We start from the raw sequence: 27,247 nt of genomic DNA, 5'->3' as shown, positions 1-27,247 counted from the left end.
TGCTCTGGGTTTCAAGAGGGGGAAACCTTAAGCCACAAGGATTGAGATCCCCAGTCACTGACTGGAGCCACCCTGAACATGGACGTTGGACTATAACCTCTGGACTATTTCTGAAAGGACTTTTGGCAGCTACAAGCTCATCTCTGCTACGTATCTGAACCTCAAGAACTGAATTCAAGTCTGTCTGTATACTGATCTTTTAACCATGTCATAAACAGATAAGTAAGAGTTAATAGAACAAAACTGCTTCATATCTCTTTTGCCTGGAAAGGGTTAACAAGAACAGTGAGCCTGGCTGTCACCTGACCAGAGGACCAATCAGAGGACAGGATACTGTCAAATCTTGAGGGAGAAGTTTTGTGTGTGTGCTGGTAGATTTTGGTGATTGTTCACTCTGGGGGCTCAGAGGGACCAGATGTGCAACCAGGTTTCTCTCCAATCTCTCTGATACAGGCTCTTATAAGTTCAGAGTAGTAAGTACTAGGTGATAAGGCGAGTTAGGCTTATGATTGTTTTTTTTATTTGCAAATGTGTATTTGGCTGGAAGGAGTTCAAATGTGTATTTTGCTGGAAGGGTTTTAATTTGTACTTGTATATTTAGGCTGTGAGGGTATTCCCAGTGTCTATAGCTGAAAGACCCTGTAACATATTCCATCTTAAATTTACAAAGATAATTTTTACTGTTTTTCTCTCTTTAATTAAAAGCTTTTCTTGTTTAAGAACCTAATTTTTTTTTATTCTGGTGAGACCCTAGGGGACTGGGTCTGGATTCACCAGGGAATTGGTGGGGAGAAAGGAGGGAAGGGGGAGAGAGAGGTTAATTTCTCTCTGTGTCAGGATTACTTTCTCTCAGGAAGAATCTGGGAGGGGGAAAGAGAAGGAGGGAGGAAGGTGAATTGTCCTCTCTGTTTTGTGATTCAAGGAGTTTGAATCACAGTGATCTTCCAGGGTAACCCAGGGAGGGGAAGCCTGGGAGAGGCAACGGTGAGGGAAAGGGATCCAGAGGGTCTGGGTCTTGGGGGTCCCCGGGCAAGGTTTTGTGGGGACCAGAGTGTACCAGGCACTGGAATTCCTGGTTGGTGGCAGCGCTACAGGTTCTAAGCTGGTAACTGAGCTTAGAGGAATTCATGCTGGTACCCCATCTTTGGATGCTAAGGTTCAGAGTGGGGAATTGTACCATGACAAACCAACTCTCTCTCTTTTCTTTTCTAATAAATTTTAGCTGAGTTATTAAGAATTGGCTGTGGCGTGTATTTTGGATAAGATCTAAGTTATAATTGAACCTGGGTATGTGGCTGATCCTTTGGGATCGGAAGAAACTTTTCTTTTATATGATGAGATAAGATTTTCAGGAATCATCATCATATCTGACAGGTGTGTCTGGACGGAGGCCTGAGGCTGGCCACTTAAAGGGAACTGTGGTGTTTGAACTTCTAAGTAACCAGTGAGGTACTACAGAAGCTGTTTTGTGCTGGCTGGTAAATCTGAGTATTGGAATAACCACCAGCTTCTGGGGTTTGTCTGCCCCATTTTGTTTGCAGTTCACCCTGATTGAGTGACCTCATCTGGCTCCCACAGGCAGCACCGTCACAGGGACTCAGTAAGGGCCCCCCAGCTGAGTTGGTGCTAACCCCTGTGCCCATGGGCATGATGCTGCAGAGCGCTGTGCAGCTAGACAGGTCACCGTTCAAACAATCTGTCACAGAGTCCCCGGGCGATGCTCTGGAACTGCTCCCCACAAAGCCAGGCAGGACTTTGGGGAGCCTTCTCTCCCTCAGAGCAGACTTATTCAGGGCAAGAAGCTCCCACGGCTTCACCTCCTGGGTCTCTCCTTGGAGCATTCAGCATCTTCTGCCCCTCCATGCGCTTCCCACAGCGAGTCCACCCAGTGGGGTCCTGGGGAAGCCACAGGGTCCTGCACCCCCACTTCGCAGTCAGACATGACTCTCAGCCAGCCAGTAACACAGAGGTTTATTTGTGACAGGAACAGGGTCTAAAACAGAGCTTGTAGATACAGCGAACCGGACCCCTCAGCCGGGTCCATTCTGGGGGGCAGTGAGCCAGACCCCCGGTCTGCACTTCACTCCTCAACCCCAGCCAGCTCCTGACTGAAACCCTCTCCAGCCCCTCCTCTCTGCTCAGCCCCTTTCCTGGGCCAGGAGGTCACCTGATCTCTTTGTCTCCAACACCTTCAGCTGGCACCTTTGCAGAGAAGGGGTCCAGGCCAGCAGTTGCTAGGAGACAGAGTGCCAGGTATTTAGGTGCACTGGTCCTTTGCTTTGCAGCAGCCACACACCCTTATCCCCCACCTAGATACTTAAGAACTGCATAGGGGACACTGAGGAACCAACACAGTATTCAGAGCAAACATTAAGAACATTCCCAGTTCGTCACATCTCTCCCCTCTTCGTCACATCTCTCCCCTGGCAAACGGAGCCAGGTCACTCCAGCCAGTGACCTGGGAAAGTTTGAACCCACCAAGGTTCCCATGGATGCCCCAGCATCTCTCCCATTCCTTGGTGTGAGTTACACCAGGACAGTCCAGTCTCACGCCCTCCCTTAGGTCGGGTGTGCTTGATGGCACTCGCAGGCTGCATGTGGGAAGGTTTATGCAGCCCACACCCTTTGCCACCCCAATACCCCTGGGGTTCAAATTGGGATGAGGTCTTCTCCCAGCGCTCTGAGCTGCGATTCGGGCTCTCTTGGTTAAGAGCCCCCATCTTGGCCTTGGCCAGCTCTGGGCTTGGGCAGCCGTTTCCCACTTTGTGGCCCAGACACAACGCCTCTGCCGTCCCCCCTTACACTTTCCAGCTTTTACCGTCAGTCCCACCTCCTTGAGGCAGCCCAGCCCCCTCTTCACCTGGGACACCTGTTCCTCCCAGGTCTGGCTAAAGATGCACATGTTATCAGTGTCTGCCAGGGCCAAATTCTCCATCCCCCTTAGCTTGTCTAGAATCTCCTCAGGCCTAGGCATGGGGTCGGCATCGGACACTGTGATGGCTTTAAGCTTCTGATAGCCCCCACAAAACCAGATCATCCTGTCTCCCTTGGGGACCAGCCCCACGGGTGAGGCCCATGGGCTGTAAAACGGCTGGATCACATCTAAAGCCAGCAGGTCCTTGACCTCTCTCTCCAGGTTCTGGCTGCTTTCCCAGTGACTCTGAACGGGGAACACCTGATGGGGACATTGGCTCCCACCTCAGGGAAAAGATCCCCCAGGGGGTCTTCCCCCTTCTCCTCCCAATCCTCTCCTACCAGGTCGAGTCCCCTCACTCTCCTCCCATCCAGCAGCTCGAAAGGGAAGAACCCTATGGATTCCTGGGGCACCACCAGCTGCCTCCCTATCCCCCCCAGTTCTACTTCCCCTTGGGGAGCCCATTCCCGGTACAGGAATCCCTTCTCCCGCAGGACTCTGTCCCTGCAGCCTTCCCCAAGGGGGTTTGCAGTGCTGTGGCCAGCAAGTTCCCTCAGCTTCTCCAAGGAGGGATCCCTCTGCAGCTCGGTCTGGGATTCAGCTGCTGGGGCAGGGAGTGGGACCTGCTCCCTCTCGCTGGCTGGGCCTGGGGTCACAGCCCCCCTGAGCCCTGTCCCTGGTAGCTCCCTCCCTGCTGTGTAATCACTTCCCAGCAGCACGTCTGGACCAGGCAATCCTGGTTGGCAGCCGACCTGCCCTGCCTGGGTGTCCCCCCACTCAGCTGGGGTCTCAGCTCCCCCCATGCTCAGCGCTGCCCTTGCTGTCCCAGTGGAGGCAGGCAGCGAGCTCCTTGCTCTGGTCCCAGCATCAGAGCCAGCGTGAGCCCCCTCTCCGGTGTGCAGGGGGGCGGGGAGCATCTCTCCCTCCCACTCAGCCCCAGGTTACAGGTAGGCAGGTATCCTGAGCCCAGCAGCCCCTCCCCCCGCCAGCCAGGTCCTTTGCATTTTCACTGACCATTTCCATCCTAGCCAATTGGTTCCCTGGATTTGAATTCAAACCCTCGGCCCTTACAGGAGCAGGGCCTGGATCCTGTCCCAAAGAGACACAGTCACCCCCCAACAGGGCCTCCCAGCCGATATCCTGGAGAACCCCAACTACCAGCCAGCCCGACCCCTCCTGGGTCTGCACAGGGATCTGGGCCATAGGCAGGGTGAGGGGCTTCACCCCAGGGAACTTCACCCAGGTCCCACAGTCCCTCAGCATCTGCGGCTGCACCACCCCAGTTCTCTCTGTCGCAGGATCTCGCCACCCCAGGCGTGTTTCCCCACTGACCCCTGGGCAGCCCCCTATGTCTATCCGCTCCACCATCCCCAGTCCATGCTGCTGCTGCTTCTCCTGCAGCTTTTCCTCGGGCTCTTGCTCTCTGTCATGGTCCTCTCGCTCTCTCGGGCTCTGCTCCAATCCCATCCGTCTCCGATCCCCTGATGGGGAACCCGATCGTGAAGACCCTCGTCTGGTTGGGGACCAGACTCTTGGGGATGTCTGGCTGCTGTTCCAGCTGCTCCCAGTTCCTCTTGCAGCCCCATCTGGGTCAGGAATCTGCTCCTCAGAAAGGTCCTTCTCCTCCAACTGCACGATTAACTGTGCCTTGGTGAACGTCCCCATGCGTAACCCTCTCTTTGTGCACAGGATCACAATGTCCTTCTCAAGGAGATGGTGATAGGCCATCACCTCACCATTCCCAGGTGGCTTTGGACTCATAGGCCTGTGTGCTCTTGGCTCCCCCATAGTTTCCAGGAAGAACCCCTGGTGTGCCAGCCCTTCTCGTGATCACCACCTCTTTGCCAGGGTCGAGCTGCAGACTCCTCCGCCCTGGGACTGCTCCTGCAATCCCCAGGGGAACCCTGCTAGTGCAAAAATCGTTCTCTCTCCCAGGGTCGAGCGGCAAGCTCCTCCGCCCCGGAGAGTGCTCGCTGCAGTCCTCAGGGGGACCCCGTTACTCTAACAGTCCTTCTCACTGGTCACACACTCCCAGGGGTTAACCGCCCCCTGAAACCGTCCCTCTCTGAGCCTTCAGCACGCCTGGTCCTCATTATTCCTCTTTTGTATTACTGCTCCCCAGTCACTTACTGCAAGCAGCGCCATTCACGGGGCGCAGTACGTCCCGCCGCTGCCACCAGTTGTCACGGAGTCCCCGGGCGATGCTCTGGAACTGCTCCCCACAAAGCCAGGCAGGACTCTGGGGAGCCTCCTCCTCCTCAGAGCAGACTTGTTCAGGGCAAGAAGCTCACACGGCTTCACCTCCTGGGTCTCTCCTTGGAGCATTCAGCATCCTCTGCCCCTCCGTGCGCTTCCCACAGCGAGTCCACCCCAGCGGGGTCCTGGGGAAGCCACAGGGTCCTGCACCCCCACTTTGCAGTCAGATGTGACTCTCAGCCAGCCAGTAAAACAGAGGTTTATTTGATGACAGGAACAGGGTCTAAAACAGAGCTTCTAGATACAGCGAACCGGACCCCACGGTCGGGTCCATTCTGGGGGGCAGTGAGCCAGACCCCCCGTCTGCACTTCAATCCTCGTCCCCAGCCAGCTCCAGACTAACAACCCACTCCAGCCCCTCCTCTCTGCTCAGCCCCTTTCCTGGGCCAGGAGGTCACCTGACCTCTTTGTCTCCAACACCTTCAGCTGGCACCTTTGCAGAGGGGGGGCCCAGGCCAGCAGTTGCCAGGAGACAGAGCACCAGGCATTTACATGCACTGGCCCCTTGCTCTGTAGCAACCACACAGCCTTATCCCACCACCTAGATACTTAAGAACTGCATAGGGGACACTGAGGCACCAACACAGTATTCCGAGAAAACATTAGGAACATTCCCAGTTCGTCACACAATCCATGAGAAAAAGAAGGTCCTAAGCGCAGGGAAAGATCCCCTGGCAATGCTTGCAAGGTGCAGGGTGTGAAACTGATGCCCCGACCAGGTTCCCATTTAGTCATTCCTCTCTTGGGCTAACAAACTGGCTCCTCCAGTTTCAACTGGTTTCTTCTCCACTTCCTGTCTTACACTGTCATAGCATTGCTGGCCCTGTTTAACAGCTCCACCGTCCCGCTCCAGAGGTGGCCGCATGCCAGCGGGTTAGCGAGGTAGCAAGCAGTGAGTGAGGTGTTTGGGGGTCATTTGGCTTGTAAGGTGCACTCTCCTTAACTAAGAACACAGACTTCCTTAATTACTGCCCTGGGAACTAGAACCTGCCATGAACAGCAGTGTGAGGGCACAGACTGCCCACCGCCGGCCAGAGGGGGAATGCTCTGCCATGTGTCCTACCAATGGCAATTCTCCTTTAGTTCGGTGGCAGAAGCGGCAGGTTTGGGGATGCCCTGGAGTCCCAGGCTCGGGGCTCTAGCCCTGCTGGGAACGGAGCCAGGCAGGACTCCGGGGCCGGGTCTCCCCACACGGCCACTCTCTGCAGGGCAAGGAGCCTCCTCCACTTCGGCGCTTCCTGGGTCTGAGCTCGGAGCATTCAGCCCCCTGCTCCCCCGTGAGCTTCCCGCAGTGAGTCCACGGGGCTGGGACGCCTGGGGCAGCCTCACCCACCCCCACAGGGGCCCTGCACCCCCACTCCACAGCCAGCCCTGACTCCCAGCCAGCGTGGGACACAGGAGGTTTCTATCCGTTGCCAGGACAAAAAGTATCGGCCATTCTCTGTGGCCAGGCAGCCAGTTGGCATCACACCTGCCCTCTAGGGGTCTCTGCACCAATCACACACACTTGTCCTACCACCTAGACACTTCAGTAACACATGGGGAAACTGAGGCACAGTCTTCAGCGAAAACATTAAGAACATTCTCACTTTGTCCCAAGGGGTCAGGGGTTCTGAGGTCCCACCCTGCTCTTGCTGGGAGTGACTCGGCCGTACAGCCTGGAAAACGATCAAGCTTTCAGAAGGACGCTAGTTTGGTACAATGTTTTAAGACGTGGCTTGTTGAGCCTGCCAGGACCTGAGCCGATGCCAACCTCAGTCGGGCAGCCACAGCGAAGTGTGCTGAATTCCCTGCCCACGGGGTGTCATCCTGCATTGCTGAGGGGACCTAGAGCCTCACCTTCCAGTCCTGGCGGGGACGGAGAGCAGCAAGCAAGTTCAGGCCCGTCAGCTTGGCTGTGGGCTCGCCCTCGCTCAGCTGGGCAGCGGGGAGTTCAAAAGGTTCTTTACCGCGGGCCCGGGCCCAGCTTTGGCAGCCACCTCTCCGAAGCAGCGCCCGGTCTGTGGCGAAGCGAAGGGGTTCAAAGAGCAGGCCCAGCCGCAAGTCCCAGCAGGAGGCACCGGGTCCGGCTCTGGGCTCAGCAGATCAGCACGGCTGGCAGAGCAGATGCTCAGTGGGGAGGAGCGTGGGGTGCTCGGGAGTTGTGGGGGCAGCAGGGGCGCTGGGGATCAGGAAGCAGCTGCGATGGACTCTGTGTGTCTGTGCGTGTGTGTGTATGTGTGTCGGCTCCATTGCCCTCTGCAGGGCAGACAGTGTCCGACACACACGGCTCTCTCCAGCTCACTTCGCTTTGGGTGCTGCCTCGGGGGCGTCGGGCTGGGTCCCTGCTGCACCAGGGGCCTCGTGGGATCTGCCCGCTGCGCGGGGGAAGCAGCACAGAGCTGGGCCGGGGTGATCCCCAGCGATGACGGGCTGAGTTGGTTTTTCCAGGCCGGTGCTGACCTTTCAGTGCTGGGGGCTGCTGAGCGGTTCGTGCCCATTTCCCCACACTGGGCCATGTGATCGTTAGCAAATGTTTCAGCCCTCTTTGATTGTCGACATCGTAATCAACAGCAGCCCTGGGGGCAACTCTAAAACAACAAACCACAGCACAGAGCCCAGCGTTCCTGGGGGCAACCCTACAATAACAAACCACAGCACGGAACCCAGCGTTCCTGGGGGCAACCCTACAATAACAAACCACAGCACGGAGCCCAGCGTTCCTGGGGGCAATCCTACAATAACAAACCACAGCATGGAGCCCAGCATTCTTGGAGCAACCCTACAATAACAAACCACAGCCCGGAGCCCAGCGCTCCTGGGGGCAACCTTACAATAACAAACCACAGCCCAGAGCCCAGCGCTCCTGGGGGCAACCCTACAATAACAAACCACAGCACGGAGCCAGCGCTCCTGGGGGCAACCCTACAATAACAAACCATAGCACGGAGCCCAGCGTTCCTGGAGCAACCCTACAATAACAAACCACAGCAAGGAGCCCAGAGCTCCTGGGGGCAACCCTACAATAACAAACCGCAGCACGGAGCCAGCGCTCCTGGGAGCAACTCTACAATAACAAATCACAGCACGGAGCCAGCGCTCCTGGAGCAACCCTACAATAATAAACCCAGCACGGAGCACAGTGCTCCTGGGGGCAACCCTACAATAACAAACTAGAGCTCGGAGCCCAGCGCTCCTGGAGCAACCCTACAATAACAAACCACAGCACTGAGCCAGTGCTCCTGGGGGCAACCCTACAATAACAAACCACAGTAGGGAGCCAGCGCTCCTGGAGCAACCCTACAATAACAAACCAGAGCTCGGAGCCCAGCGCTCCCAAGAGCAACCTTACAATAACAAACCACAGCAAGGAGCCCAGCGCTCCTGGAGCAACCCTACAATAACAAACCACAGCATGGAGCCAGCGTTCCTGGGGGCAACCCTACAATAACAAACCGCAGCAGGGAGCCAGCGCTCCTGGAGCAACCCTACAATAACAAACCAGAGCTCGGAGCCCAGCGCTCCCAAGAGCAACCCTACAATAACAAAGTAGTGCAGAAGCAATGTGATCCTTGCCTAGTAACCTGTTTCTCTAGGGACACCCACTCTCGGGGCTTCATACCCTCCACCTGGACCCGTTTCCCAGGGGAATCTGGCTTTGTCCTCCATGGGCTGTGGAAGAGAGCTGCTGCGCTGCTGCGGAGAGTTTCCAGGGTCACGGCCCCTGCCCTGAGGAATGGGTGGGAGCTTTCTCTGGCCCTGACTAATGTTCCTGACATCTCAGTGCAGGACCCCGGGTGGGGGTCTCACTAGGGCCTAGAGAGGGGGACTAATGCAGATGTGGGCAAACTACGGCCCCCGGGGACCGTCCTGCCCAGCCCTCGAGCTCCCAGCTGGGGAGCCTAGTCCCCAGCCCCTCCCCTGCAGCCTCACCTCGCCCGCAGTTCCCGCTGGGGAGCACAGCTGGCTCTGGCTGGGTGTCGAGGCTGCGACCTCCTGCTGCTGGTAAGGGGGGCGGGGAGTGGGGGGTTTGGGTAAGGAAGTGGGGGGTCCTGGGGGGCAGTGAGGGATGGGGCAGAGGTTCGGGGGGTGGTCAGGGGGTCAGGAACAGGGGGGGTTGGATGGGGGCAGGGGTCCCGGGGGCGCTCTCAGGGGGCAGGAGGCCCTAGGGGGGTTGGATAGGGGGTGGTCAGGGGACAAGAAGCAGGGGGGGGGTTGGAAGTGTTGGGGGTTCTGAGGGGAGCAGTTGGGGTGGGAAGTAGGAGGGGGCAGATGGGGGTCGGGGGCTAGGCTGTTTGGGGGGAGCAGAGCCTTCCCTGCCCAGCCCCCCCATACCGTTGCACTACCCGGATGTGGCCCTCGGGGCAGAAAGTTTGCCCCCCCTCCGGGCTAACGTGAGTGGCTCCGTAGGGGGCCTCCCTGCTCATTCCGCGATGACACCGGTGTGGCACTAGGGGGCGCTGTGCAGGGGGGGCAGGTCTCCCCTGGCAGGCAGTCTGGCCCCAGTGCCCCAGAGCACGGTAAGGGGGCAGGGACCCCCCCCCATGGCCATTACAGACCAAGGCCCCCGGCCCAGCCCGGCCCCGCCAGCTGGACACAGGGGCTCCCCGCTCCCCGGCGGCCGGGTCCCACCCCAGAGGCGGTTGCATCTCCCCCGGGGTGAGCGATCCCGGGGCGGGGGTCCCCGATCCTGCCCTGTCCGCGCCCGGGGCTCGCGTGCCCCCCCCCGGCTCCAGGGCTGCCCGTGGGCAGGGCCCAGCTGGCGAAGAGTTAAAGGCCCCGGAGGGGGGGTCAGCCCCCCCCCCCGCTGGAGCGGAGCAGCTCGACTCGGCCCGGCTCGGCTCGTGGGGGGCTCAGCCCTGGCTAGGTGTCCGGCGGGGGCGCAGCGTCCTGTCCCCGGCTTCCTCCTGCAGCGGCTCCGCCGGGGGCCAGCTGGAGCCCCGCCCCCAAGCGGGGGGGGGACCCTGCTCCGCCCCCGGCTCCGCGGCCGCACAGCGGCTCGGGGAGCGGCCATGGCGCAGCAGCCGGGCCGGAGGCAGGAGTGGGCAGGTCAGTGGGGCTGCAGCCCCCTCCATCTCTCCACCCCCCCCCCGCCGGGCCCTTCAGCCCCCGCATTCCTCCACCCCTCCCGCATCTCCCCCCCCCATCTCTCCATCCCTCCGCTGCTGGGTTGCCCCTCCCGCCTGGCCCCCACCTCTCCCGCATCTCTCCACCCCCCCCGCCCCGCCGGACCCTTCGCCTCCCGCATTCCTCCACCCCTCCCGCATCTCCCCCCCCATCTCTCCATCCCTCCGCTGCTGGGTTGCCCCTCCCGCCCGACCCCCACCCCTCCCGCATCTCTCCACCCCCCCCGCCCCGCCGGACCCTTCGCCTCCCGCATCCCTCAACCCCTCCCGCATCTCCGCCCCAGGACCCTTCACCCCCCGATCTTTCCATCCCTCCGCTGCTGGGCTGCCCCTCCCGCCCGGCCCCTGTCCTCCCGCATCTCTCCACCCCCCCCCCCGCCCCGCCGGACCCTTCGCCTCCCGCATTCCTCCACCCCTCCCGCATCTCCCCCCCCATCTCTCCATCCCTCCGCTGCTGGGTTGCCCCTCCCGCCCGACCCCCACCCCTCCCGCATCTCTCCACCCCCCCCGCCCCGCCGGACCCTTCGCCTCCCGCATCCCTCAACCCCTCCCGCATCTCCGCCCCAGGACCCTTCACCCCCCGATCTTTCCATCCCTCCGCTGCTGGGCTGCCCCTCCCGCCCGGCCCCTGTCCTCCCGCATCTCTCCACCCCCCCCCGCCCCGCCGGACCCTTCGCCTCCCGCATCCCTCAACCCCTCCCGCATCTCCGCCCCAGGACCCTTCACCCCCCGATCTCTCCATCCCTCCGCTGCTGGGCTGCCCCTCCCGCATCTCTCTATCCTCCCCCCCGCTGGACCCTCCACCCCCCCGCATCCCTCCACCCCCCCCCCCTCCGGACCCTTCACCCCCCATCTCTGCATTTCTCCGCTGCTGGGCTGCCCCTCCCGCTCCCCCGCTCCACTCTCTCCTGCATCTCTCCATCTCCCTGCAGCTGGGCTGCCCCTGTGCCTCCCTGGCCGGGCCCTCCACCCCACCCCCCGTGCCCCACCGTGCATGGAGGGGATGGGATGGGAGTGAGTTGCTCGGCTGCGGTAACCAGGTGACCTGGGGGTGCCTGACTGGGACCGGGGGCTGGGCTGCAGTGACGTGGGGGGTGCCTGGCTGGGCTGTGGGGCCCTGGGTGTGCCTTGCTGGGACCGGGGGCTGGGCTGCAGTGACCTGGGGGTGCCTGACTGGGACCGGGGGCCGGGCTGCAGTGACGTGGGGGGTGCCTGGCTGGGCTGTGGGGCCCCGGGGGTGCATGGCTGGGACCGGGAGCTGGGCTGCAGTGACCTGGGGGGTGCCTGGCTGGGCTGTGGGGCCCCAGAGGTGCATGGCTGGGACCGGGAGCCAGGCTGCAGTGACATGGGGGGTGCCTGTCTGGGCTGTGGGGCCCCGGGGGTGCCTTGCTGGGACCGGGGGCTGGGCTGCAGTGACCTGGGGGTGCCTTGCTGGGACCAGGTGCCTAGCACGACGCAAGGCGATGTGATGCTGCGTCTGGAGGGGTCTGCCCTGCCAGTATGGGGATGGGCACTTAGGGGCACCGTGGCTTGGCAGTGTCAGGGGAGAGCTGTGCAGTTCCCCCCTGCGAGGGGATAAGGGCCCACTGCTTGGGCTGGCCAAGGGAGCGCTCCTTTAGCTTCAGTGGCAGCAGCCCAGCTCCTTGCTGTGCAGGGACTGGGGTTCTAGTCCTGACTGCCCAGGATGGAGGCCGGGTGCCCGCTGACTACAGTGGGGCGGGGGGTGTATGATGGGGCTCCTGCCTGGGCAGGCAGCCAGGCTCTGTGCCAGGTGACTCCCCTCCATCTCTGGGAGCTCAACACACATTAGCTGCATCCCCCCCGGGAATGGCACATGACCCAGTTATGTAATTAACTTGTGGACACAGACGAGGAGCTGTCTCTGGGTCGTGGGGCTGGGGAGCGAATGTCCCAGTCCTGCAGCCTCCCCCCTCCCCAGAGTGACCAGGGCTACCTGGAGGGAGAGGAGATGCTGGAATGGGTCCATGTGTAGGGCATGGAGGGGCCCCTGCTCAGCTGAGGGGTCAGAGCCCTGGAAAAATAGACTATAGGGGGGGATCCTGCGCTGGTCCCTGGAGTGGGGGGGACAGGCTGGCTCCTCAGTCCTGATGCCCCCAGTCTGCGAGTAGAGGGGATGGCACCATGGTGCTCTGTTCTGTCCTGCCCTGGCATCTGAGCACATGAAGGCACATTACAGACATTCAGCCTCAGAATCCCCTGCCCCTGCGAACTCAGGGAAAAGCATCGGAACCCAGGTGTCCTGGCCCCCTGCTCTAACCGCTAGGCACCACTCCCCTCCCAGAGCTGGGGGCAGAACCCCAGAGCACATGTGTGTTTGGGTGAGGTAGATTGGGGGTGCCAGGGAGCAGTCCCTGAACTCACCCCCCCATATGAGCTGTCGCAGCCCAGCAGCAGATGGGGGTGTGCGGGGAGTTACCCTTTGAGTGCAGTGTCCTGGCTAGGGTCAGCATGGGCTGGCGGCTCTCTGAGCTGCCCATTCCCCCTGGGGCAGGGGCTGTTCAGGGCTGGACTCGGGCTATTTGCTGCCATCACTTCCCTCTTGCTGGGCAGCAGCTCTGCACCAAGGGTCAGCTTGAAAAAGAACGAGGGGACGGACTCGCCCAAGATGCAAGCAGATCCCACTTGGTCCTGAGCATGCCAGCGGGTTGCTCGGGTACCTGCCATCAGTAGGTTTCAGAGTCAGTGCCCCTGGGGTGGGCTGGTGGCGATTCCCATTGCTCCAAGCTGTCTGCAGGCGCAGGCAGGTAGCGCTTGGTCGCCCAGGCTGGGCCCTGCCTCTTCTCCCTCCTTCTGTGACTTTCACTGTCAGCTCCTCCCCCGTCCCCGGCTCCTTCTAATTCACTCTCCCTCCAGCCGCTCTCTCCCTTCCATGCAGGTCTCCCGGGCAGGCAGTCTGGCCCCAGTGCCCCAGAGCATGCTCCACAGGGCAGCAGCTCGCAGGGCAGCAGCCCTTGGCTTTGTATTTCAAGGGGTGAAGGGCCTGGCCAAGAGGGGAATAGCGGGGTAAGGGGCTGCAGATCAGGACTGAGGTGCATTGGTAGAGCTGTGTAAGGGGAGCCTAGGGCTGGGCTAGCAGGGGGCTGTAGGTCAGGAGTGAGGGGCGCTGGCATCCCAACCCCGTGTCCTTACCCCGAGTACACTCTGGGGGAGTCCAAGCAGCCCCCAGGGGCCCAGCTGGTAGGTGGCAAAGGTGAAATTCCCGCAGGTTCTGGCAGCTGATGTCTTTGGTCTCCTCTCGGTTGTCATGGGAACGGGAGTGTAATTGACAGCGGGGGCCCCGTGCTAAAAATAGATGAGTGTTAAAAATAGCCAAGAGGCTGGTGGGGGCGAGAGGCTGAATGACCCAGCCCGGAGACGTGCCCCCCACGGTGCCTGCTGGGCTGGGTCTGAGTGACAGTGTGGGGGAGGCTGCCCGAACGCGTGGGGCTGGCACACCTGCTTCGTGCCCTCAGAGGGGTGTCCTGGTCCACAGGTGTGGGGAGCTCAATGTCCCCCAGTGGGCCCCACTGCCAGGCCGAGTGGGCATCTCGAAGGGTGAGCTCTGTTGGGGGGCCGGGCTGCATGGGTCGGTGAGAACCTCATTACCATTGCCCGGCTCTGGGTGCAGTAATGGCAGATAGGAGAGGTGCGGGATGGACCTGGGGGGCAGAGCTGGATGGGGCACCCAGGACTGGGGTCAGCTCTGGATGGATCTCAGGTGGGGACCACCCCCCGTTTTCATCCGTGTGGCTGCCTGTGGGCCTGGTTCCGCCCACTGCCATCAGGTGGCGCCAGTGGGTCACATGCATCAGGGCAGAATCCGCTTCTCCAGCCGGGCCAGGGTGGCCTTTGCCCCCCCACGCTGCAACAGCTCAGAGGTTTGTCTCTGCCGAGGCTCACAGGCCTGGCACCAGGCTGGCATGGCAGGGGCTGGCTGCTCCCTGGTGCAGAGGGCACTGGTGGAAGCCGTGGCCTGGGGGACAAGCAGTGAGTGCACTGCGGGGGGCTGGAGGCCAGCGGCAGGTGGCTCATGCAGTGTTCCTTGCCAGGTGCCGTGGATGCCCCAGACCCGGAGGAAGAAGAGGAGGAGGATGTGGGGAACACGGCTTCCATGGAAGAGGACGAGAAAGAGCTGGACCTGACGGACCAGGAGATGGAAGACGTGAGGGCCCAGATGTTGCAGCTGCTGGAGGAGCTGGAGGAGACGCGGGAGCTGGCAGTGAAACATGAGGACGACTCGCTGGAGCTACAGGGTAAGGGCAGCACGTGCTGGCTCAGAGCCACGTGAAATCGTGTGAGCAGGAGAGCACGGGAAGGTGACTTGTGTGCACAGGGCGTCAGCTCTTGTGAACTCCTGACACGGGCCGTGGCACGGTGCATGTTCACAGAATCATATAGATCTCAGGAGGTCTCTAGTCCAACCCCTGCTCAAAGCAGGACCAACCCCAACTAAATCATCCCAGCCAGGGCTTTGTCAAGCCTGACCTTAAAAACCTCTAAGGAAGGAGATTCCACCACCTCCCTAGGTAACCCATTCCAGTGCTTCACCACCCTCCTAGTGAAATAGTGTTTCCTGATATCCAACCTAAACCTCCCCTACTGCAACTTGAGACCATTACTCCTTGTTTTGGCATCTGGTACCACTGAGAACAGTCTAGATCCATCCTCTTTGGAACCCCCCTTCAGGTAGTTGAAAGCAGCTATCAAATCCCCCTCATTCTTCTCTTCTGCAGATTAAACAATCCCAGTTCCCTCAGCCTCTCCCCATCAGTCCCCAGCCCCCAATCATTTTCGTTGCCCTTCGCTGGACTCTCTCCAATATGTCCCACATCTCTTCTATAATGGGGGGCCCCAAACTGGATGCAATACTCCAGGTGTGGCCTTACCAGGTCTCTGTCATGTTCTCTCAAGTCCCCATGCGTGGGGCCCCAGGGGTCTTGTGATCTCTCGTGAGCACCGAGGGGCACGGAGGGCTTGTGCTTGCACAGGTTTCTATGCACGGCGACGGCTCCCTCGGTGCCATGTGCTTTCCCATTCCCTTGGGCGGGCTGGGGTCCACGCAGGACTCCCAGCCCCTCCAGCAAGGGGCCCAGAGCTCCAGCTGTCCTTGTGCTTCCCATGTCCCTTCTGCCTCTCTCCAGATGCTCGCAGGGCGGCGGGGGGCAATTCTCCCACTCCCCCATGGAGTGCTCAGCTTGACTCATGTCCCCCAGGGACGTCCCTCCCTGTGCACAGTGGTCCGTGGCCCAGCTGAGGCCCTGGGGTCCTGCAGCCCCGTTCCTCTGATCAGCATGGCAGGGCGGATGCAGGACAGGAGCAGGGTCTCTGCGCTCTCCCTGCTGACCTCGCCCTCTCTGCTGCAGGCTTGTTGGAGGACGAGCGACTGGCCAGCGCCCGGCAGGCCGAGATCTTCACCAAACAGATCCAGAGGCTTCAAGGTAACTCCCCGCCCCCCCCCCCTTGCACAGCAGTGAGTTCCACAGGTTATTTATTGCCCATGCTGGGGATAAAACTGTTTCCTTTGCTTCCTGGTCACTTTACTGGCAGGCCATGGTGTGCGTGTTCCCAAACTGGGATATTTAGCACTGGGATATTGGCTGGGGCCTTCCCTGAGCAAATGGCCTTTCACGTGTCTTGCCTTCTTTAGTGTCCTGACTCTGCTGGAAAGTAGATGGTGCCGTGGCTGGCAATGGGCTCATTCGACAGACAGGTCAATGTTAATCCCAGCGTCTTGGCCAAATTCCAACTCGGGCAATTCCATTCTCGCTCCTTCTGTCCTCTTGAAACAAGATTCCCCTTCGCTCCCTGTCCTGAACGGCTGGGCCGCGTGGCTGTGTGCCTGCGAGCAGCTGCCAGGCCCCGGCCCAGCAGTGGCCGCCCATCACTGCTTGGCCAGCTGATCCGTTGGCTTTGCGGTTCTCTTTCAGGATCGTTTAACCCGTGGGGCAGGGCTGCTTGCCAGCTCCCCATCGGGCCAGAAATGGGGCCTTTCCCCGCTCTGGGGCCACGCCCCGGGATCCCAGATGGCCCCTGCTCCCAGGCACACGCAGCGCCCCCTTGGGGTGTCAGCTCAGAGGGCTCAAGAGAGGCACGGCCAGGCCATCTGCTGCTGCTCTAAACAAAGCGCTCATAAGATAGGGGCCTAGAGCCCCAGAAAGATCAGGGGGTTGTATACCAGCTAGTTTGGGGCAAAGGGCAATACCCCATGCAGCCAGCTCAGCCCCACCCCCTGCAGCAGGCCTGTGGGGCCTTTCTCGGGCTTGTGGGGGCCCCGATGGCCAGTTAGCACTTGGGGCAGGTCTTGGGGCTGCTCTAATCTGTGCCTGTGGTTTACATGGGTTAAAGGCTGTCCAAGTGCTAGGGCTCGCCCCGCTCGCCGTGTGGGAGCCACCTTCGTGCCAGGGAATTCGAGAGACAAGAGGGCGAAGGGACCGTCTTAGCGGAGCCCTGCTGGGGTGGCCAAGCCTTCAGGCTTCCCCGAGCGCGTCTCTAGGGCAGGGGAAGGGAACCGGAGCAGGCAAGCGAAATACAAGGGGGGCCAGATGAGGCAGCCGGGGCTCATGCCTGGGACGGTCTGGCCCAGCTTGTATTTCGCTGGGACGCTCTGGTTCCCTTCCCCAGACCTCAGGAGGCGCTCGGGGAGCTCAGAAGCTTGTCTGGGCCACTAACGAAAGAAAACAAATCCCCCCCCCGTGACTCGGGTGTCCCCCGTAAGTGTGCACGGGGGGCCAGCGCTGACGGCAGAGCTATAACAAGGGTGGGGCAAGTGCACACAAAGCCCAGGGGTGCAGAAAGTGTCGGAGAGAAAAAAACAAAAAGCCATTGCCATGGAGATGTTTATAACCCGGGTGATTCCCCCCTCTACCTGCCCCCCCCCCCCAGTGCCTCCCCCGAGGGTCCCCTGGCCCTTGCCCCCCCTTCCTGGCCTGGAGCAGAGAGTCCCTGTCTCTCCCCTGCAGCAACTGTTGCCGCAGGGTCCTAGCGCCCCTCACTCATTGCCAGGGCAGACTGACTGTGAGCCTGCCCTTCCCCCTCACACCCTTGCATTTGCCCGTGGGACCCTCCAGTAGCACAGGGGCCTCCCCGCCCGCAGTCACCGCTCCTGCCCCATGCTGGGCAAGGAGGCAGCCCCATCCCTGACCCCCAGTGAGGCTACAGTCAGGGGCAACAGCAGGGGAGGAGGCGCACGCAGCACTCCCTGGCACCCACCACGGGGGAAGCGCGGGAGATTCCTGGACCTGAGAGGGGCCCTGGGAGCACATGCAGTGACAGTGGTGGGGGTGAGTGTGCTGCTGGGGGGGACGGGAAAGGGGGCTCCTCCCCCAGAGCTCGCTGCTGCCGGCTGAGGGAGTCCTCCTCTCTGTCCCCTGTCCCGGAGCAGCCTGCCTGCACCCCAAACTCATCCCCAGCCCTGCCCCACCCCAGAGCCCACACACCCAGTCAGAGCTTTCACCCCCCCACCGCATCCTCAACCCTCTGCCTGAGCCCATAGCCCCTCCAGCACCCCAGACGCCTCATCCCCAGTCCCAGCCAGAGCCCTCATGCCCCCACACCCTGACCGTCTGCCCAAGCCCCTCCAGCACCCCAAACACCAGTCCCAGTCTCACCCCACCCCATCCTCAGTCCCAGCCAGAGCCCTCATCCCCCCACACCCTAACCCTCTGCCTGAGACCCTCCAACACCCAAACACCAGTCCCAGTCTCAACCCACCCCATCCTCAGTCCCAGCCAGAGCCCCCATCCCCCCACACCCTGACTGTCTGCCCAAGCCCCTCCAGCACCCCAAACACCTCATCCCCAGTCCCAGCCAGAGCCCTCATGCCCCACACCCTGACTGTCTGCCCAAGCCCCTCCAGCACCCCAAACACCAGTCCCAGTCTCACCCCACCCCATCCCCAGTCCCAGCCAGAGCCCTCATCCCCCCACACCCTGTCTGCCCGCCCAAGCTCCTCCAGCACCCCAGACACCTCATCCCCAGTCCTAGCCAGAGCCCTCATCCCTCCAAACCCTAATCCTCTGCCTGAGACCCTCCAACACCCAAACACCAGTCCCAGTCTCACCCCACCCCATCCCCAGTCCCAGCCAGAGCCCTCATCCCCCCACACCCTGTCTGCCCGCCCAAGCTCCTCCAGCACCCCAGACACCTCATCCCCAGTCCCAGTCAGAGCCCTCATCCCCCCATACCCTGACTGTCTGCCCAAGCCCCTCCAGCACCCCAAACACCAGTCCCAGTCCCACCCCACCCCATCCCCAGTCCCAGCCAGAGCCCTCATCCCCCCACACCCTGTCTGCCCGCCCAAGCTCCTCCAGCACCCCAGACACCTCATCCCCAGTCCCAGCCAGAGCCCTCATCCCCCCACACCCTGTCTGCCCGCCCAAGCTCCTCCAGCACCCCAGACACCTCATCCCCAGTCCCAGCCAGAGCCCTCATCCCCCCACACCCTGACCATCTGCCCAAGCCCCTCCAGCACCCCAAACACCAGTCCCAGTCCCACCCCACCCCATCCTCAGTCCCAGCCAGAGCCCTCATCCCCCCACACCCTAACCCTCTGCCTGAGACCCTCCAACACCCCTAACACCAGTCCCAGTCTCACCCCACTCCATCCCCAGTCCCAGCCAGAGCCCTCATCCCCCCACACCCTAACCCTGTGCCTGAGACCCTCCAGTACCCCAAACACCTCATCCCCAGCCCCAGCCAGAGCCCTCACCCTAACTCTCGCTCTGAGGCCCCCCACACTCCAAACCCCTCATCTGTAGCCACAACCCACAGCCCTCATCCCTGCACCCCCTCCCATCCCCAAACTCCCTCCCAGAGCCTGCACCCCCTCCCTCTGCACCCCCTCCCATCCTCAAACTCCCTCCCAGAGCCTGCACGCCAATCCCCTGCCCCAGCCTAGAGCCTGCACCCCAGACCTCCTCCCTCAACCAAACTCCCTCCCAGAGCATTGAATGGGTGGGGGGACGGAGTTTGGGTGGGGGTGGGTTCTGGGCACCACCAAAATTTCTACAAACCTGCCACCCCTGATCCTGCCCTGCAGACCTGAACTCCCAGCATACTCAGGACACTTGCTAATCCCTAGTGCCACTGCTGATATCCAGCACCTCTCACCTGTCTTAACCTGTGAGCCCCTCTCTGGATTGGAACTGGACTGGAACCGAAGACCAACCTGGAAGCAACATTACCAGCCCAAGCAGTCAACAGTCATGAGTTAGACCTCCCAAAATCACAGGCTCTGCCTCTGCCACTTCATTCATTCTTTGGCGGCAATTCAGCAGCAGGCCCTTCTCTCCGAGAGGGACTGAGGGACCCGCTGCCGAATTGCCGCTGAAGAGCCGGCCCTGGGGGCGGGCGCAATTTTATATTCTTGCCTCAGGTGCAAAAATACCTAGTTACGGCTCTGGCTGACGGGCTGTTTCCGGTCGGCCCCTGGCCCTGTGCTCTTTCGTTAATGACCTGGGAGGAAACATTCATTCCTCCCTGGCAGTTTGCAGAGGGCCCAAGGACAGGGGAGGAGGGGGACGGGGAATACACAGAGCGAGCTGGGTTGCTGGGCACAAGTGCATTTCAATACAGCCAAAGTGGGGTCCCTTGCGTCCAGGGGCCCCCCTCATGGCCAGGGTGGGCTCTGCAGTGCCCTGTTCGTTCCTTCCAAACTCCACCGGGGCCTGCCTCACCCACGCCTCAGGCAAGCTCCCCCCGCAGAGTCCCAGGGTGGCCACCCCGGTGCGAGCATCCCCTCAAGTCCTCCTACGCTTTCCCTGCCTGCGGCCTGATGAGGGGAACCCCATAGCTCAGGCCTTCTGGCTGGAGTGTGCCCACGCCTGCCGTCTCCAATTCACCCTGCCCCAGGCCCTCCTGCCAGGGCCTTTGCAGCTTTGGCTGGAGCCAGATTCCTGGCCGTGGGGTCCAACCCCCCTGGTGTCAGGGTCTTCTGCCCGTCTTCCTTCCTGCCCTTTGCTCCAGCCACTTGCTGCCTTTCAGAGGAATCACCCGGTCCAGCCTGGGGTGCCTCAGTAGTTCCTCCACACCCAGCTCCGCCCGCCCTCAAGGGGCAAGTCGCCCTGGTGCAGAGTGAGGCCCTGTCCAAAGGGCTCGTGCAATCCTTGGATGCAGAAGTAGGCGCAGGGAGGATAAATGACGTCTGTATTTGGCACTGGTGAGGCCGCAGCGGGAATCCTGTGTCCTGCTCTGGAGTCTACAATTCAAGAGGCTGTTGAGAAATTGGAGAGGGGCCAGAGAAGAAGCAGGAGATTGATAAAGGATCTGAAGAGCGGTTCTCAGCTGGGTTTACTGTTTGCCAGAAGCTGGGAATGGGTGACGGGGGATGGATCCCTTGATAATTCCCTGTTCTGTTCATTCCCTCTGGGGCACCTGGCATTGGCCACTGTCGGATGACAGGATCCTGGGCTAGATGGACCTTTGGTCTGACCCAGTAGGGCCTGTCACGGAGTCCCGGGTGATGCTCTGGAACTGCTCCCCACGAAGCCAGGCAGGACTCTGGGGGAGTCTCCTCTCTGTGAGCAGAATGGCTCCAGAACAGGAAGCTCACACAGCGTCCATCTTCCTGGGTCTGACCTTGGAGCATTCAGCATCCTCTTCCTCTCTGTGCGCTTCCCACAGTGAGTCTGCCCGGGCACGGTCCTGGGGCAGCCAGAGGGTCCTGCACCCCCACTTTGCAGTCAGACATGACTCTCAGCCAGCCAGTAAAACAGGAGGTTTATTAGACGACAGGAGCATGGTCTAACAGAGTTTGTAGGTACAGAGAACAGGACTCCTCAGTTGGGTCCATCTTGTGGGGTAGGGAGCACAGACCCCGTTTCTTGGCCTTGCTCGGTTTCCCCAGCCAGCTCTAAACCTGCCCCCCTCCAGCCCCTCCTCTGGTCTTTGTCTCTTTCCCCGGCCAGGAGACCACCTGATATCTTTGTTCTCCAACACCTTCAGTTGGCAACTTTGCAGGGAAGGGACCCAGGCCATCAGTTGCCAGGAGACAGGACATTGGCCATTCTCGTGCAGACACCGTCACACCTGCCTAGGGCTCTGCAACAATCACACACCCTTATCCCACCACCTAGATACATAAGAAAGGCATAGGGGACACTGAGGCACCCACACAGTATTCAGAGAAATCCTTAAAAACATTCCCACTTCATCACAGGGCCATTCTTATGTTATACACCCCTGGGGGCACGCAGAGATGGGTACATCAACTCATCTAGATATTGGCCTAGTTTTACAACAAGCTCCGTACAAAGCACTGGCGAAGTCAGTACCAACTCCAGTTTCACCCAGACGAAATGAGAAGCTTGGGGTACACAAGACACGTCTGACTCCTGAAAGGCATCCACTCGCCTGGAAGGGTTGAGAGCCCCTGAATTGGAAAACTTGCCCTAGAGTGATAGAGGGGACAAGGTGGGCAAGATATTGTCTTGTACTGGGCTAGCTTCTGTTGGCAAGAGACGAGCTTTCGCCCCACACAGACCTCGGGTGACCGGACGTCCTGGGGTTATTGGGACCATCCTCATATTAGGGACTTTGTCTTATATACGCAGCTAGACCCCCCAAAAGAAAACTGCTCCAGTTTTCCACGCTGGTCGCCCTACCCAGAGCTCTTCGTCAGGTCTGTGATAGTGACAGACTCAAGGAGCGCCACAAAGTGGAGCTGAAGTGGGGAGTTGATCTCAGTCAGTAAGTACCTACCAGGGGAACAAATATTTGCTATCAGGCTCTTCAGCCTTGCAGAGAAATGTGTCCTGCAACCCAGGCTGGAAGATGAAGCAGACAAACTCAGACTAGAAATAAGACGTGGGTGTTTCTAACCGTGACCACAGTTAACCATTGGGACCGTTTACTAAGGCTCGTGGTGGGGTTTCCTTCACTGACCATTTTTCAATCCAGATGGGATGTTTTTCTAAACGCTCTGCTCCAGGCATTACTTTAGGGCCGTTCTCTGGCCTTTGCTATGGGGCGCTCAGACGAGGTGATCACAAGGGTCCCGTCTGGCCCTGGAATCTAGGAATCTAGGCTCAGGGTGATGCAAAGGTGCTTGTCACGGAGTGTGGGGAAGTCAGGCCCCTGCACCCCCGGCTTCCTGCCATTCACCAGGACTCTCAGCCAGCCAGTAAAGCAGAAGGTTTATTTAGATGACAGGAACACAGTCCAAAACAGATCTTGCAGGCACGGACAACAGGATCCTCCCCAATTAGGTCCATTTTGGGGTCCCAGGAGCACCACAGCCCCACTGGGGAATTAGAGCCCTGTCTGCACTTCCCTCCATTCCGCAGCCACCTCCTGAAAAACTCCTCTCCCAGCGTCTCCTCTCCCAGCCTTTGTTCAGCTTCCCGGGCAGAGGTGTCACCTGGCCTCTACCCCCTTCCTGGCTTCTCACGTTACATGCTCAGGTCTCCTCCCTCCAGCTAGTCTCCCATCCCCCAGTGCAGACTGTCCTCCCAGGCCAACACCCCCCACTCAGCAATCACAGACTACAGTAAGAACCGTCACAGATCATCACAGTGCTCCGAAGACCCTTTACTCTACAGCTCCCTGCTTTGAGCACAGCCTCAGCCCTGCGACACATTTGGCCGAGATGGAGCCTTGATGGCCCTGGGAGTGGGGCCTGTACTCAGCTCTGCTACAGATTCCCTGTGTGACCTTGGGCAAATCACCTGAACCACCCTGGGCCTCAGTTTCCCATCTGTCTGTATAAGAATAACGTTTCCCTTTCAGATCTTCCCCTTCCTTTGATTTATTGTATTTTCGGCTTTAATCCTCCCCTCCCTCCCTCCCTCCCCGGCTCATTTTTAAAAAGCATGAACCTTGTTTTGGTTTGGTTTTTCATCTCTGTCTGGGGAATGTTTCCCTTGAATTCAATCACAAAACAGCTCTGCTCGCCCAGGGTCACGCACTCAGCTGCTTGTGTTTTGGACTGTGGAACTCCCTGCCACAGGAAGTTGTTGAGGCCAAGAACTCATCCAAGCTTCAGCCAGGGATTGGCCGTGGATAACAAGACTCTGCAGCGTTATTAATGACAACAGATATTTGCTGGGCTGGTGCTGGGCACTGCCAGCGACAGGACACTGGGCTCGAGGGATGTTTGTTGGCTCTCATCCAGTCTGGCTGTTCTGTGTTACACACTGGGACAAATATGTGGGATGGAGAAACACCCCCCCACCCCGCAGACTCCTAAAACAATTGGTGATGTGGTATTTGGGGGACCTGCTTGATCACTCACTGGCGCCTTTTTATTCTGATCAGTTTGACCCGCACAGCCCCGCTGGGTCCCCTGCTCCTATGGCTGCAGGAAAAATCGATTTGGGCTCCACTTCCCTGCCAGGGTGGGACGAGGTTCCTGGGTCCCCTCTGCTGTTATTTCTAGCCCGTCACTGTTACCTAGCGCTGTGTGTGCGCGTGCACGATGGAGCTGTGAATAGCACTGGCTTTGGCTGTTACGTACGTGTTCACACGCGCACGTGAGCACACACACCTGTCTGCTGCCCAGCAGGGGGGAAACCTCGCTGTAGCTTTTCAGTCTCAGGAAGAGTCTGACTGTTGCGGGACTGGACGGGGCACAGGGCGCTGGGCGTTCGCAGCCCGTCTGATTTAAAATCCTGGTGAGCCAGGCCTCCCCAGCCTGGTGGGTCCCCGCAGCCCAGCCCTTGGCCAGTGCAGAATTATTCTCTCTGGTGTGTTTGCTGCTCGTCCCGTGTGCGGTTGGGTCTTCCTAGCAACGGGGCTCCCTGCACCCCGAGGCAGCCTGGGCCAGCTCAGTAATTCTCCGGAGGGCGCTTGCGCACCACGCCAGTGGCTGCGTTATGCAGAGAAAGAGAGTGATTTCCTGATCCTCGATTTCCCTTTTCCTTCACTCTGAGTCACACCCCCTCGCTCCCGCCCCGCTGCTCCCTCTGCCTCCCCCGAGGCATCGCTCAGCCCAGCCAGATGTGGTCCGAGCTGTTCTCGTGGGGCTGCCTGGTCTCCCAGCCCCCTGTCTGTCCTTGCTGGGCACAGCGCTGGCTGGGGCGATCCCCTTTGTGGGATGGAAGTAAAGGAAAAGCCATGTGAACAAGCGAGGGACAGCGTGTTCTTGGAAGGGACGTTCAGGGGAACGCCAGCTCCCTTAGCAGGGAGAGTACATGTCTGCCGCCCTCAAGGAGACCACACAGTTCTCATGAGCATCAATGTCACGTTTGAAAGGTTCCTTCTATTCAGTGTTAATGCCTTTCAGTACAGCCGAAAATAAGGGACAGTTGCACTAAGAGACAAATCAAGAACGTAAGAACGGCAATGGTGGGTCAGCCCAATGGTCCATCCAGCCCAGTGTCCTGTCTTCCGACAGTGGCCAATGCCAGGTGCCCCAGAGGGAATGAACAGAACAGGGCAATTATTGAGTGATCCACATCTCCACTTGTCGTCCAGTCCCAGCTTCTAGTGAACAGAGGCTTAGGGACACCCAGAGCATGGGGTTGCATCCCAGCCCATCCTGGCTAATAGCCATTGATGGACCTGTCCTCCAGGAATTTATCTAGTTCTTTTTTTAACCCTGTTATAGTCTTGGCCTTCACACCATCCTCTGGCAAAGAGTTCCACAGGTTGACTGCGCGTTGTGAGAAGAAATACTTCCTTAGGTGTGTTTTAAACCCGCTGCCTCTTAATTTCATTGGGGGACTCCTGGTTCGTGTGTTCTAGGAAGGGGTAAATAACACTTTCCTACTCACTTCCTCCAGTCGTGATTTTATAGCCCTTGTTGCAAGGCTCCTCCCTCCCACCGCAGCAGGTTCAGTGCTCCCCCCTCGGGTGGCAGGGGACCAGGAGGAAGTCAGCCCCTCTCTGGACGGTGTTGACTCTCCCATTTGACAGGGGGAGGCGTATTTCCCAATATTTTCCAGTTAGGCCCCTGCAGTGCCCCTCCGCCAACTGAAGGAAAAAAAGAAACAAGTTCCACTACAAACCAAAGGGGATAACTCCCCACTCTCCTCTGGAGGGAGCGGGGGCGGCAAAGGTCGCAGGCAGCCCTTAATTGCTCTCTGGGTCCCTAATTGACCTGAGATGACCCCTTCTCAGCTTGAAGACAAAAGGGCGTTTATCATTCTCGGGCTAACACTCCTGCCTTCCACTGCCCTCTTCCAGCCGTCGGGCCTGACTTCGTCATGGCCCTCAGTCACATCCCCTCTCCGTCTCTCTTCCCCAAGCCAAACAGCCCCAGGCTTTTTAATCTCTCCTCACCTGGAAGTTGTTCCAGACCTCTAATAATCTGTGTTGCCCTCTCTGTACCCTGTCCAATTCGAATGGACTTTTCTGCGACGGGGCACCAGAGCTGCACGCGCGATTCAAGGTGTGGGTGTGCCGTGGAGTTATACAGTGGGTTACGGGTATTTTCTGGGTTATCTGTTCCTTTCCTAATGGTTCCTAACACTCTGTTCCTGTTCTGGCTGCCGCTGCACATTGCATGGCTGTTTTTCACAGAAACTCTCCATAATAACGCCAAGATCTCTCACAAGTGGTAACAGCCAATTTAGAGCCTATTGTTCTGTATAGTCAGGGTTATGTTTTCCACGGGCATCACTTGCATTTATCAGCAGTTCATTTTATCTGCCATCTTGTGGCCCACTCATCCAGTTCCGCGAGATCCCTTTGGAGTCAGCTTTGAACTAATTGGGGACAATCCCATGAAATAAGGAGCAGGGCCACGGGTGGTCACCCCACACAGCACGGAGAACAGTGCTCCAGGCACTGCCTTCTCAGAGCAACTCAAACCTCCTCGGCCTGCAATGCCTCTGCTGGTGAAGTGCTGGTTTCCCACCAGAGCTAAGCACTGTACAGATCACACTTAGCCTCTGTGCTCCCCCGGTGGAATCAGAACTGCTCAAGTGTGTTTCATAGCCCCTATAGCAACTGACAGGGATTCTTCTTTAGCTCCCCACAGGCAGGGCTTTTGAAGCAGTTATCCCCACTGCTTCCAAGTGTGCTGAGCCCTGCCTAGGTGTAGAATCATTACAACCTTAACCAAAAAGCTTCTCTGCTCAGACTAGCCCCCTCCCCACACTGACACCTCACCCGGGCCCTGCGGGGCAGAGATTTGTAGATCATAAGTAAGGCTAAGATTTTGTCACGGACATTTTTAGTCAAAGTCACGGACAGGTCACAGACAAAAAAGAAAAATTCACAGAAGCTGTGACCTGTCCGTGACTTTGACTAAAAATGTCCGTGACAGAATGGGGATCTGCGGGAGCCCACACCGCCCGCAGCAGCTGGGGGCTGTGGGGTCCCCTTGCCACCCGCAGCTTTGGGGGTCCCCCTGCTCTCTGTGGGAACTGGGAGCTGGGGCTTCCCCCACCTCCCGTGTCAGCCAGGAGCTGCGGGGTATCCCTGCTGCCCACAGCTCCAGGGGTCTGCGATGGCAGGGAGCTTGGGGATTCCCCTGTGGCCGCGGTGGCCAGGAGCTCAGGGGCTCCCTGCCACCCACAGCAGCTTGGAGCTCCGGGGGCACCGGAGGCAGCGGGGGTACCCTGCAGCTCCCTGTCCTTGTGGGCGGTGGGAGACCCTGCAGCTCCCTGTCTTTGTGGGCGGTGGGGGACCCTGCAGCTCCCGACCACCTCAGGCTGAAGTCACGGAGATCGCTGGAAGTAATGGATTCTGTGATTTCCGCAACCCCATGATGAAATTATAAGGACACAGGGAGCGATGTGAGGATCTGGTCTGATCTCCTGGCCAGAGGACTCCCCTGATTAATTCCTGTTTGAAAGAAGGAAGATCTTGTGGAAAAACATGCAATCTGGATATAGAAACGGTCGGTGATGGAGAATCCACCACGACCCTGTTGAATTGGTCCAAAGGTCAGTTACCCTCATTGTTAAAAATGACACTTTCTTCCCAGCCTGAATTTGGCTAGTGTCAACTTCCGGCCGCTTGCAGCTTCTTAGACGTTTGTCTGCTGACAGAAGAGCCTCTGTTATCAGATTCTGCCCCCATGTGGGTACTT

The 27,247-nt window shown here is 59.5% G+C and overlaps 1 protein-coding gene across 2 annotated transcripts in view; it reads left to right on the top strand.

Moving 5' to 3' along the window:
- The first annotated feature begins 10,122 nt into the window (after window positions 1-10,122).
- CCDC136 (coiled-coil domain containing 136) overlaps window positions 10,123-27,247 on the top strand; it is a 36,695-nt gene continuing 19,570 nt past the window's right edge. For both annotated transcript variants that reach the window (XM_030582724.1, XM_030582633.1), the window contains exons 1-3: window positions 10,123-10,198; window positions 14,325-14,528; window positions 15,639-15,713. In XM_030582724.1, coding sequence (XP_030438584.1) covers window positions 10,162-10,198; window positions 14,325-14,528; window positions 15,639-15,713 — 316 coding nt within the window. In that variant the 5' untranslated portion in view covers window positions 10,123-10,161. The remainder of the gene's footprint in view (window positions 10,199-14,324; window positions 14,529-15,638; window positions 15,714-27,247) is intronic.

This window comes from Gopherus evgoodei, chromosome 1 (assembly GCF_007399415.2).
Source record: "Gopherus evgoodei ecotype Sinaloan lineage chromosome 1, rGopEvg1_v1.p, whole genome shotgun sequence".
In the NCBI taxonomy this organism is placed as follows: Eukaryota; Metazoa; Chordata; order Testudines; family Testudinidae; genus Gopherus; species Gopherus evgoodei.
Note: the sequence above shows the minus strand (reverse complement) of the source record. Positions and strands in the feature narration are given on the sequence as shown.